The 13,557-nt window shown below is 39.9% G+C and overlaps 1 protein-coding gene across 2 annotated transcripts in view; it reads right to left on the reverse strand.

Moving 5' to 3' along the window:
* galnt4 (polypeptide N-acetylgalactosaminyltransferase 4) overlaps nt 1-12,353 on the reverse strand; it is a 29,008-nt gene extending 16,655 nt beyond the window's left edge. Inside the window, exons 1-3 of one of the 2 annotated variants that reach the window (XM_031903463.1) lie at nt 12,010-12,113; nt 10,334-10,398; nt 1,388-1,812 (exon numbers count right to left, since the gene is read on the reverse strand). In XM_031903463.1, coding sequence (XP_031759323.1) covers nt 1,388-1,767 — 380 coding nt within the window. In that variant the 5' untranslated portion in view covers nt 1,768-1,812; nt 10,334-10,398; nt 12,010-12,113. Of the gene's footprint in view, nt 1-1,387; nt 1,813-10,333; nt 10,399-12,009; nt 12,114-12,287 lie in introns of those variants that run through there. The other variant, NM_001079237.2, reaches the window with a different exon arrangement.
* Nucleotides 12,354-13,557: the final 1,204 nt, after the last annotated feature.

The following is a 13,557-nucleotide window of genomic DNA, read 5'->3' on the forward strand; positions in this document are numbered from 1 at the left end:
CCCATTCAGATGATCAGAAGCCTCATAGGGCAAAAAAGAAAAAACCCTGAGCTCTGTAATGCCTCGCTCCTGCACCAAGACCAAGACCGGTGTACATGCGCAGTTGGTAAGACTATGAGGAAGCTTCCTGCTGATTGGCTCAGATCACACATTCCTAAAAGGATGGGGGGGGGGGGGGTGGGAGAGCTGCGTGTCTCTGGCACAGGAGAAAAGAGACAACAAATCATGTTTCTTTTGACAGAGAAACATGAAAAAGGACTATGTTTTACCTGCAACTTAACTTGCTTTCAAGGTTAAAACCCCCAAATGGTTGTCCTTTTATTGGCTCCACTGGGATCACCTGACTGTAGCTGGAAAGGGTGGGAGCTACAACATGGAGCTGGCCACTGCTTCTGTATAAACTATAGCAATGAAGGAAAAGTTGTGCTCAGCACTAAAATGGTTAAAAATTTAGTGGTGAGCACAACTTTCCCTACCTTACAAACTAGTCAGACAGGTAGCAATTTATGTGAATGACCGTGACTTGGCAAGCCAGACATTTTTCATAAATTCTAGATTAAAAAAAAATTCACTACCTCTACTGATTCAAACTCAAAAAATGTTACTACATCGGCTTAGACGATTAAAGCACAATACTTTTCACAGGTCTAAACCCACTGTGACATTTTAATAAAATTTCAGTCCCAAAGCTATAACCAAAAAATGTACTATGTCTCAAAACCATACAATATTAAGATTTAAAGGGAACCTGTCAGCCAGACATCACAATCTGTATAATGAAAGTCCTTTTCAAATTAAACCCAAATTCCTTTTTTATTAACACATCCATAGCCATTATAAAGGCATTTAAAAATCTGAGCTGTTAATCATATATTGCCTGCCAGCCTCTATGCCTTAGGCACAGAGGTGTTTCAATTTAGCATTTTACTAGATGTCACTGGCCTCCTCTTATTTTCCCTCCTTCCTCACCATCTAATTGTGTAGCCAGTGCATGGGCATCAGGTCCCTCATTCTGGCACATAAACAAGATTTTAGCATGATGCAAAGCTTGCCTTAATAACAGTATGTACAAAATGGCATCTGCCTGTTTGCTGTGATTGAGAATTCCAGCACTGGAGAAAAAAATAACAATTCATTTATATAGTGTAAGTAAAGTTTATTTTGCTTGACAAACACTACAGAAAACCATTTGGAATTATTTCTTATGGTGACAAGACCCCTTTAAACACACTGTACTTTAATATCAAAATATATATGTTTACTAAACTACAAGCTAAATACATCCCCCCTTACAATCATTGGTGGATAATAGAGGCCCCTCCTATTACCAACCAGTTATTTTAAGGGGGGGAATTACATTTTTTAAAAATAAAACTGAAATACTTACTCGTACATTCTGTTGTCCATTATGTGCCGATGCAGTGATATCTGGTCACTCAAATAAATGTTTAAGGCATATTTTTCAATGCTTTCGTCCTGCATCTTTTTCTCTGTTGGTCCAAGCTCCAATCTTGCAGCTTTACCCCATTCTCCAGGCATGTTTGGGTCTGGAGGAGGCTTTTTATAAACTGGTTGCCTAAGTTCTTCATTTTTTTCCTCTGCTAGAGTGATAACTCTTTCCCATCTCCTCTTTGTGGTAAGCCCTTCATTTACAGAAGTGTGGAACACAGGGGAAGAAAATTCAACTAATATATAAGCTATCATAAAAAAGCCAAGTACTGTGCAGGTCTTTACAATTAGCGGACATCTTCTCACTCGGATCCTCATTGGGGCTTCTGCCTGGCAAGCACTAGATCAACATGTACTGCAATGCTGAAATTTAAATTGGTATATTAAATTAGAAACATTAGGACAAAAAAAACCCAATAAAACCACAGCATGTATCCTGCCATAAAGTGTACTGAAGAAAATGGCAACATTTCATAAGGGCCCTTACACACAGAAATTTAGTCACATTCCCAAGTGGTGGGTTATACCTCACCAAAACACGAGTTAACAAAGCAAATACTTATCTATTGGGCCTTTCTTCAATCTTCTCCTTTTGCAAAACACAAAAAAATATGAATTGCTTGAAAAACATAGCACTGGCAAACAATTCTCACGTTTAAAGCCAATAATTGTACGAAAATTGTACAAAAATTGTTAGTGTTGGAATTTTCAAACAAGTCCCATTTCTAGCAATGTGGGAAATACTAGACTGGGCTATATAGAAGTAACTGGTTAAGTTAAATGGTGGCATAGAGAGCCTCCTGAAAGTCCTTACACACAATTAAACAAACCAGTGCATTGGTGCTAGGCTAAGTTACAAGGATAGCTTTTATACATACCCAAGCATGGTTGTGAACAGTGTTTACATGTCTGCAGTTTTGCTACTGAATTTGCACTTATATTTTAAATTAAAGGGGACCTGTCACCCTAAGATATAACTCCAAATTATTTTATATAATGTTAGTCAGCAAATTACACTTCATTTACACTATTTAAATAATATAAATCTTGTTTCCTTCACTCTTGGAATTACACAATCACAAAAAGCAGATGGGTGCCATTTTGTGGACCCTGTTAGTAAGTCAAGCTTTATATCATGACAAAATCTTATTTATGTGATAGAATGAAGTACCAGATGCCCATACCCATGCACTGGCTACATAATTAGATGTTGAAGAGGGAGGGGGAAAGCGAGAAGTGCAGTGACATCTACGTAGTGCAGAACGTTAAGCTAAATTTATTGTCTGCCCCACGTCTATGCCTAAGGCATAGAGGCGGGGCAGGCAATATACGATTGACAGCTGGGATTTTTAAATCCTTTTATAATGGGAATGGATGTGTTATGAAAAAAAGGAATTTGGGTTTCATGTTTAACTTAAAAAAGGACTTTTATTATACATCTTTATATCTCTTGGTGACAGGTCCCCTTTAAGCCTTTTGAAACACAAGTTAAAATGCCCATGGCAGCTCATTAAAATGTTTATTCAACCTAAGATTATGTATGTTCTTTGGCACAACCCATTGGCTCCCCCAAAAACATTCTTTAAAAAAACTGGACACCAGCATGAGAGCATTTATCTGGGGACAGAGCCACTCTCATCTATCTCATTTAAAAAGGTCCAAAGGTAAGGGGATGATGGCCCTCCCAGACTTCCAAGTCCTGTATCTGGCTATGCAACTGTCACATATGTGCTCCCTCACTCCAGATGCTCCATGCTCAGCACTATATAATACCTGGCGGACCCTGATACCCCCCTAAGTCACCCCATGGCAAGTTGTACTGATCCAGCCACCACGATCCCCTCCCAACCCCATAATAGCAGCAGTAAAGAAAGCCTATGACAATGCTCGTAAACGTCTTAGATCCAGTACTATTGACCCAGCTACCCCCCGTGGCGTAACAAAACCTGGTGGATTTGCCCCCTCCAAAACAGTGGCTGGACCCAAGGTATCATATCCATCCAGGACGTGTGGGAGGAGGGTGAAATGATTCCCTTCTCTTTCCTAATACACCACTACTCCCTACCAACCTCCCATTGGTTACTATACCACAGGCTGCAAACGACCCTCAAAAGGATGTCCTGCCAGTCACTTCTTGTCACCTCTAAAGACCCGCTCGTCACTTAAAAGAAAGGGTCACAAAAAATGCAAGATATCTACCCTATATAAATTCATAACTAATGTTAGCTATGACTATTCTGCTCTGAAATGTAGAGATGCATGGAAAAATGGCCTGGGGTACATGTCGGATGAGCAATGGAAGGAGGTGCTAGTGGCCCCTAAACGTGTTTCTATTAACTGTAGGCACGAGTTGCTCCAACTATGTCTTATCCATCGGGCATACTACACCCTGGAGAAATTACACAAAATATAACTAGATGCATCTTCCCAATGCCTCAGATGCCAAGCTGATACTGGCACCCTATTCCATGTCCTTTGGTCGTGCCCCCTGCTGGAAAACTATTGGTTCAAAATCCTGGATAAAATAGGCTTAGTAACCGTCATAAAAATCATCCCCGCTCCCAAACTATGCCTGTTGGGTATCACCTCTGGTCTAGAACTAAACACTGATAACAAACTATTCCTAGCTAAGGTACTCTTCCAAGCCTGAAGACTCATTACCATTAAATGGAAAGCGAAAACAGCGCCTACCTATGATCTATGGTACAAGGCCGTAAATGACACTTGCCTCCAAGAAAGACATTCGATGAGTAGAAAGGGTATAATGAACTGCTATACCAACATATGGGGTAGGAGGCTAGCTCAAGCCACAAAGGGCTCCCCCCTACATGCAAGCTAATTATCATCTTTAGGTCCTCTACTACTGATATGTAATGAGTCACCTACCATCAAGTTACCATCAAGTTACATCAACCCCTACAACTTGAAGTTATTGTGTGCTTTATGACATGACATGTATATGACTACAACTACAAAATTTGTAATATCTCTTTGTATACTTCAAATGTATTATGTCAGTACCTATTGATGTGATTTTTGTCTGCACTAAAACTTACCTGAACAAAAAAAAATAAAATGCCCATGGCAATGTACCCTAAAAGGCCTGATGTATTAGTAGATATGTCTGAATTGCTTTGAAGTGGATATTTTAGTATCAAACCATAACTAAGAACTACACAACTATGGACTGGGCTCTGCTTTGGGAACTTTAATTGTACAAAGCATTGTAATATACTAACAGAATAAAAGCATTTCAGGAGTATAGTTTAAAAAATTGCACACGCTTGTGCATATATGTTATTAGGATTTACTGAGATCCTAATGACCAGAGATCTGGTTAATCTGTAACTCTAAACCAGTTAATCTTGGGTTGGGTACTACTATTAAAGTGTGATAAAGGTTAAGGAAATTCTAGAAGGGATTTGAAGAAAATTACACGTCATGAACAAATTAAAAGGGGTTGCTATGGTTTAATTCTCCTTTAAATACTGTGTTATAAAAAATAAAAATGATTTGTGAAACATACAGCAGTTTTGGGAATTTTTGTATAGTGAGGATTACCCTTGAGTTACAAAGTTCTATGTCAGCTATTAGTTAAATTCTCATTTCTACACTGGCTATTTACAAAGGAAAGTTCTAAATATAGTACAGAAAAATTAAGAGACTAGTGATCTTACACACGGACACACACAGCTTCAATGTACAGATAATGCAGATAAAGTGACGTTTTTCAGAGGAAACTCTGTTTACATACCATGTGTATTTAACACCTTCAGTTTTAATTATATATGTAAAGGTGTATTTTTGGTAGACAAACAAAAGAACAATCCAGAGCATAACCAACACTCGCTGATGATAACCCCAGAATTCAAATATCTAGGCATCAAGGTATCCCTGCCAATCTCCACCTACTGGGCAATGAATATTTTACCACTGTTGGGTATGGTGGAAACAAGATTTAAACAATGGGCCGGTCTACCTCTCAGTCCACAAGGTCGCATCAGTCTAATAAAAATGACAATACTCCCCAAAGTATTGTATATATGCAGTAGGGGATGCAGTAGGTTTAATCTATTTGGATTTTACCAAAGCATTTGATACCATTCCCCACAAACGACTGCTTTCTAAACTAAGGTCTATTGGTCTTAGTGAAGTCGTTTGCACATGGATAGAAAACTGGCTACAGGATCGGGTACAGAGGGTGGTTGTTAATGGTACATTCTCTACTTGGAGTAAGGTTCTCAGTGGGGTCCATCAGGGTTCTGTACTGGGTCCACTTTTGTTTAACTTAATCATAAATGACTTAGGAGAGGGTATTATAAGTAATGTATCAGTGTTTGCAGATGACACAAAACCTTGCAGTCAATTCTATCCAGGATGTGGCATCCTTGCAGCAGGATCTTGACCAACTGGCAATCTAGACAGTTAAATGGCAGATGAGATTTAATGTGGATAAATGTAAGGTCATGCACCTGGGATGTAAAAATATGCAAGCCCCGTATACCCTTAATGGGACTGCACTAGGCAAATCCATAATGGAGAAGAACCTTGGAATCCTTGTAGATAATAACCTTGGCTGTAGCAAGAAATGCCAGACAGCAACTGCAAGGGTAAATTAGGTTTTGATCTGTATTAAAAAGGGTATAGATTCACAGGAGGAGGGTGTTATTCTTCCCCTTTACAGAGCACTGGTAAGGCCCCATCTAGAATATGCTGTTCAGTTTTGGTCTCCAGTGCTTAAACGGGACATTATTGAATTAGAGGGTCCAGAGAAGGGCAACTAAGCTAAGAGGTGACACGATAACTATGTATAAATATATAAGGGGATCATATAATAGCCTTTCCAATGTTTTATTTACCAGTAGGTCCTTCCAACGGACACAAGGGCACCCACTCCGTTTAGAAGAAGGGAGGTTCCGTTTAAATATTCGGAAAGGATTTTTTACTGTGCGAGCTGTGAAGTTGTGGAATTCCCTCCCCGAATCAGTTGTGCTGGCTGATACATTATATAGCTTTAAAAGGGAAGGAAAGGCTAAGTCACTTGGGGGTGCTAAAATGTTAAGCACCCCCAAGTGACTTGAATCGCTTACCTCGTACCCCGGGCTGGTGCCCTTATTAGGAGAAAACCGCACCAGCCCGGGGCACCTGGGGCGATGCGCTTCCTCCTTCCTGCTCCGTTCAGCCTTGACTGTGAGTCAGGCGCATGCGCAGTAGAGTGAAAAAGCCGACTTCTCTGTTAAAGTTCGGCTTTTCACTCTACTGCGCATGCGTGCGCAGCGAGGAAGGAAGGAGGAAGCGCTGCAGGTACCCCGGGCTGGTGCTGTTCTCTCCGTACAGGGGCACCAGCCCGGGGTACGGGGTAAGCGGTTCAAGTCACTTGGGGGTGCCTAACATTTTGGCACCCCAAGTGACTTAGCTTTTCCTTCTCCTTTAAGAAGGGGTTGGATGACTTCTTAGCAAGTGACCGAATACAGGGTTAAGGGAGATAGCTCTTAGTACAAGTTGATCCAGGGACTGGTCCGATTGCCAGCTTGGAATCAGGAAGGAATTTTTTTTCCCCTCTGCAGCAAATTAGAAAGGCTTCAGATGGGGTTTTTTGCCTTCCTCTGGATCAACTAGAAGTTAGGCAGGTTATATATAGGCATTATGGTTGAATGTGATGGACGTATGTCTTTTTTCAACCTAACTTACTATGTTACTCACACATGCCCCTATAAGGGTCCCTAAATTCTTTTTTCAAAAACTAGATAAACTAATGAGCCCCTTTATATGGGGAACGGGGAGAAGGAGACTAAAACTAGACTCCCTTAAAAAAGCTGCAGACAGTGGAGGAGCATCCCACATCCCATCGAATTATACCACTTGGCAACCCAACTAGCGCACGCCAAACCTTGGTTCACTACAAAACCCAATTGCCCATCCTCCAAGCTACTAATGGCACTGAAAAACTCAGAAAGACCCCTACTACAAGGAATGCTAAAAACCCTAATTGATAAGACAAAGCACAACCCACCCTATACTACTCCTAACCTGCACTATATGGTCACACGCTGAAGCAGTATGTACACACCAAGCTAAACATCAAGGCACACCCATATGGAATAACCGAGCAATCAATGAATTTGACACATAGAGGCAGGGCGGCATGGCACAACAAAGGGGTACAACTACTACAACACCTAGTACAAGACTCCCTTAAATCCTTTGATAAGCTCCAAAGGGAATACGAAATCCCCGGTACCCAAGGGTTAACATACAGGCAAATACAACATGCCTACCAATCAGATTCCTTTAAGGTGGGAAAATCACCCTTTTGCAGAATACTTGCTTGGAAAACCGATATCCCCACACTAACTGATGATGAATGGTTGAATGCCTTAGAGGCACCCGGGTTCGTTTCCCCCAATGCTAACCACAAAATGATCCAGAAGCATATCCTTCATTGGGCATATTTCACCCCAATAAGGCTGCATAGGATGAACCCCCAGATATCCCCTAACTGTACTAGATGTGGCCTAGCCCCAGGTACCTTTATACATATGATGTGGGAATGCAATAGGCTGCAAATTTACTGGAGAGACGTATTTGCCACAATAGCAAAAACAATAAATATACAGCTCCAACACTCCCCGGAACTAGCTATACTGGGAGCATGTGACGATTCTCTGGGTAACAAATACCAGCTAATGGTTATACGTCAGGGCCTCTTCCAAGCCTGTAGATGCATAACATAGCTCTGGAAAGATGTGAACCCCCTAACCCACCAATCATGGCTAGACCAAATGCAGAAATACATAGACTGTATGCAATATCTATACACAAAAAGAACAACCCCTGAGAAGTTTGACAAAGTATGGGGCTCTTGGCCCATCCTCTAAGGTACTTACCTATGAAAGCCACAGCTCCACCACTGAATGAGCGATAATCAATGCACCCTACCCACCATATGCCCAGGGCAAACCCCACACCCCTGGACTTTATTTTTATATTTGTATCTTGTAAATAAATTGCTCCAGCCGATAAGCCGATGTACAATGCCAATGCTATGTACTTTGGGAAAACTGTAACAATATTCAAAGTTTCTAACTCTGATGTGTAACAACAGATGTACATGCAATATATGATAACTGACCAATAAAGCTTATGATGTTAAAATAAGGTGTATTTTCTGTAACAATCAGAATGTCAGATCAATGATATTCTACAGCTTTGCATATATACCGAAAAATACACATGTATATGATAGCAAGCATGCAGATTAATGACGTGTCCCTATATTGTTCTTGTGTGTCAGGGGTTTACACATTAACCCGGAACCTTTGTCTTTCTACATAAAAATAAATACCTACGTGAAACAAGTTACACAGACATTGACAGGTTTTTTTTCCATAATGAAAAAAGATGTAATTCTAAGCAATTTTCCAATAAAAGTATAATCTGCTAAATTTCCTGTACTACTTGGTCTTACTTTCTGCAGAAGCCAGTTGTAAGCATAATTATATAATAATTATATTAATTTTCCATGCATGCCCACATATCCACTTACCTCTTCCCCTCCCAATAGCAAAATTTAGCTGCAAAGAAATTTTTAGCAAACTTCCCAGGTAGTTAAATTCTTAATACCCCTAACTCATATCATTATTGACCAAAGCTAAACTGCAGGAATTTTAATCCAAAATCTACGGAAGGTGATAGCACAGAATTGCTGACAACTCAAGAATTGAGTCACAAGACAAACAGATGTTGACAAAGAGATTGGCACTTGGCACTAAAAAAATGTGTACATTGTACCCCAAAAGTTCTATTAAGATTGGTTATAGTACAGAAGCATAGATGCCCAACCAGTTGCTCGTGAGCAACATGTTGCTCACCAATCCCTTGGATGTTGCTCCCAGTGTCCCCAAAGCAGGTGCTTATTTTTGGATTCCTGGCTTGGTGGCAAGTTATAGTCGCATAGAAACACGATGTACTACCAAAAAAGATCTCCTGTAAGCTGATAGTCTGCATAGAGGTTACCAAATAGCCAATTACAGCCCTTATTAGGCATGAATCTTGTGTTGCTACCCAAACTTTTTTACATTTGACTGTGGCTCACAAGTAAGAAAGGTTGGGGACCCCTGACTGAATGGAAGCTCTACAGCAAACTTAGTTTTGCAGCAAACTGCCACCTCCCATAATCATGCTCTACTATTTTTATGCATGTATTAAGACGGCAAACACCAGTCCTGCATTTAAAAGGCAATTACAATTCAGCACTATGAGAAATGGTGGGGGAGACTCTTTTGAGCAGACTGAAAAATACTGGTGGGGAAAACCCCATAAATTCACTCCATGTGCCTTAGAACTTTTACACCAAACTGTATTATCATTTTGGATAATAAGTTGTATATGTAAATACACTACAGCAGACCAGGCAAAAAAAACAATGTTTAAGAAAGCCCCTATTTGAACATGTATAGAGGCTCTGGCCAGTCTATAAATGGATGGGGACATAGTGAAATGACCTTCTCAGTAAACCTAAGGGCTAAAACGTTGGTTCAGTGAATTTAGTCATGAATGTATCTGCCAATATTTCACAGTATTCTTAATTATCTGAGTGTGGGTACCTTGAACCTTTCAGACATACAAGATTGATTTTGCACTTTGTGACATTATAGTCATGGTGTAAAATACATCTAGAATCCTATCTAGAGAAGACTAGTTAAGGAAACTCAATGTAGAGCAGACAAAGAGAATTGGGAGCAGTAATGTTGGAACATTAATTTGTTCTAACAATATTAAGAATTTGGCAATAAATACATTCTGTGAAAGAAGCAATCACTATAATCTTGCCAAAATAAAGCAACTTTAATTGCCCCATGCTAACATTACACTATATACTTACTTGTTTTTGTATCTAATTCCAGTATAATTTAAATGTGGTCCATTTCAGACTTCTTCTGTATTCACCTTTAAAATAGACAAATTGGCATTAGAGAAAATAGTAATGTATTCACACCTTTAGACAATAACAAATCACGCTTTTTTGAAGCCATATCTCCATTTTAAGAAGGTAATTTTACCACGTCCAGTACCTTTAACATAATGCTTAACAAAGATAGAATATCAAGCCACGTACATATCTGTTTTAGGGATAACTGTAGAAAATTTCAAATAACACTATTATTTTCTGGTTTGACCAATATAAAGTTGGCTGCTATAATGTACAGATTGTAAATAAAGTCGTTCATGTATTTTGGGTTGCCACTTCATTAATATAATGTTTTCCACAACATGCTCAAAGGATGATAACGTTCCGCAGTCTCGCAAAGTTTCCTCCTGCAGGCAACTTTAGAAAACCGAAGCAATGCAAAGGGCTTTCGGAGGCATTTTGGAGCGATTAGTCGCTAGCAATAGCAGAGACCTATCACAGGTGACTAAACCACTCAGTGGAACATCAGCCTAAAGGTGGCCACACAAGTGGTGATTTTCGACCAATGGTCGCACGAAAGATTGTTCCCACCCTCCACAGACATTCAGGGCTGAATCGTCAGATATGGAGGTAGAAACAATAGGATTTCTACGTCCTTCTGCCGATTCAGCCCTGAAGGTAGATTTTTGCCTTCAATGGTGCCCCGATCAAAATCTTTTAACCCGCCCGATCGGCGAGTTGACAGATATCTGCAGTCTTCTGCGATATCGGTTGGCTCGCCATACACGCACCGAATATCGTACGAAATCATTGGTGCGTATATGGCCAGATTTATTGCTGCACTACATGTTGGAGTGATATCAACCCCCGCCCTAGCAGCCGATCAGCAGAACAATGGGAAGGTAGCATAGCACTCAAAAGTAAAAAATCCATGTCCGGCTTGGGACTCCTCCAGGTATATTGAAGAAGGAAAAACCATAGGTTATCTAAAAGCAATTCTAATGTGTAGCACTGGCTCTTTGTGAAAGCTAAGAATCAGACACAATCCACTGAAACGTCTACATACACACCAATATTACAACTAAAAAAAAATACATTTGTTCAAGAATAAAATTTTAAATAATAGATTGAATTATTTGCTATGTAAACAGTGTAATTTAGAAATAAAAAGTACACTATAAAAATCATGACAGTATCATTCTAAACAATCTGTCCCTTGAATCACAGAGTTCAAACTAGTTCTTTGTAACTAATATAACACTGAGGAACGGCACATAGCAACAGGGAGTGCCCTCTTAAAATATTCTCAATCTACCAGGGGTAGGTTGGTGATCCAGGTGTGACAGATTTGTCACTTTTATTTCTGTGCTAGTTTTATGTCACTGGATAAGTTACCTGCTATGTTACTGAATCAAGCCTTAGCTTCAGTGTTACTTTTGCTTACAAAATGAAACTGTGAGACCCATCACAATACTTTAGCAATTAGACTAATTTAAACATTGCTGTCCAAATATAACTGCATTACTGCACTTCACTGTTTAAGTTTCTTATGAGGTTGAGATGACAATAAAAGATAAAAGATCTGAACTACACACAAAAAGCTTGAATTTTGAAAGTTTTTTTTTTGTAAGTGCTTTAATATGACTTACAAGTAGTTATAAAACCATCCTAAATCGAAAATGGTACAATACTGTAAAACAGGACAATATCAGGTCCTCAGTCCATGGCACAAATACTTCCGATATCTATTGAGCACTATTCGTCAGTAAGGTAAAATCACAGAAATACTGTGCTTCTAAGGTACGGTTTGAGCGATATGCACAACAGAAGAACTACGTCCTTAATTGGAATTTAAGTACCACCCAGCATAGAGCTACGGTTACTTTTAAGTCCCCGAGTAAAACATCAAGTTGATTTAAAGACCTACCTGCAAATTCTTGCAGTACCAGGACATCTGACTCGATCTCCCTGCAGACCTGATAAGTCTCAAAACTCTCTAGAGAGGGAAGTTTTCCCTTTTACATTGACAGCAAGTCTGCCATAAGACTGGAAGGAGTATCAGCAAATCAATGGGCGTGTAGAGTTGTATACTGGTAGGTGGAGATTAGTGTCATTCAAAGCAGGCATGCCTGTGCGTATACTAGGATGGGGCGGGGACAGGAGTTTCCCCGGTAACAGCAGCGAAGCTGAAAGCTCGCAGGACTGCTGAGGTGGAGGAGGGAAGGGACAGGGGGTGCTTCTTCCTTATTATAGGCATCTTGGGAAATAAGGGGTGGTCTCTCGTTTCGGCTGTGCGTCACCAATAACCCGGACAGAAAGCGAGTTGTATGTATGTATAACTTTATTTATAAAGCGCTACAAGGGTAAGCAGCGCTGTACGATCTTACAAAATTACAGGGAGGACAAATTTTATAATAAATACAATAAATTCATAAATGTACAGGGAATAAATGCCATATGGTATGAGACACAGTAGGGAGGGGGTCCCTGCCTGGTAGAGTTTACAGTCTAAATGAAATCTTTTAGATTGTAAGCTCTTTTGGGCAGGGCCCTCTTCACCTCTTGTATCTGTTATTGATTGCTTTATATGTTACTCTGTATGTCCAATGTATGAAATCCACTTATTGTACAGTGCTGCGGAATATGTTGGCGCTTTATAAATAAATGTTAATAGTAATAATAATAATGTCTAGTTTACAGTGAAGTTTCACTGAAGCTGCTATTTTTATTCCTTTAAAGCGATACTAACAGCCAATTAAAAAAAAATTTTACACCTGCATCTGCAAAGTTTTTTTCGCTTCACAATTATGGCAGCACGAATTACAGACGCACTGAGCAGCCATGTTTTTTCCCCTCCTCCGGGTTTTAATTTAAATGCCTCCCAAGTGAATAAATATGCCCAAGCACAGACCTACAACAGATCTGCTTTCAGTCGGCGTGTGATATAAAGGAGAAAGAAAGGTAAAAACTAAGTAAGCTTTATCAGAAAGGTCTATGTAAATACAGCCATAAGTACTCACAGAAACTCTACACTGACTTCTCTGTGAAAAGATTTCTTGTGTCTGTAATTCCTGTGCCAGAGACACGCAGCTTTCTGCTCTCTCCCCTCTCCTGCTCCCCCCTCCCTCAAGAATGCTAAGAACTCACTCTACCCCCCCTTAGAAATGTGGATCTGAGCCAATCAGTAGGAAGCTGAC

Source organism: Xenopus tropicalis, chromosome 6 (genome assembly GCF_000004195.4).
Source record: "Xenopus tropicalis strain Nigerian chromosome 6, UCB_Xtro_10.0, whole genome shotgun sequence".
NCBI classification, from domain to species: Eukaryota; Metazoa; Chordata; class Amphibia; order Anura; family Pipidae; genus Xenopus; species Xenopus tropicalis.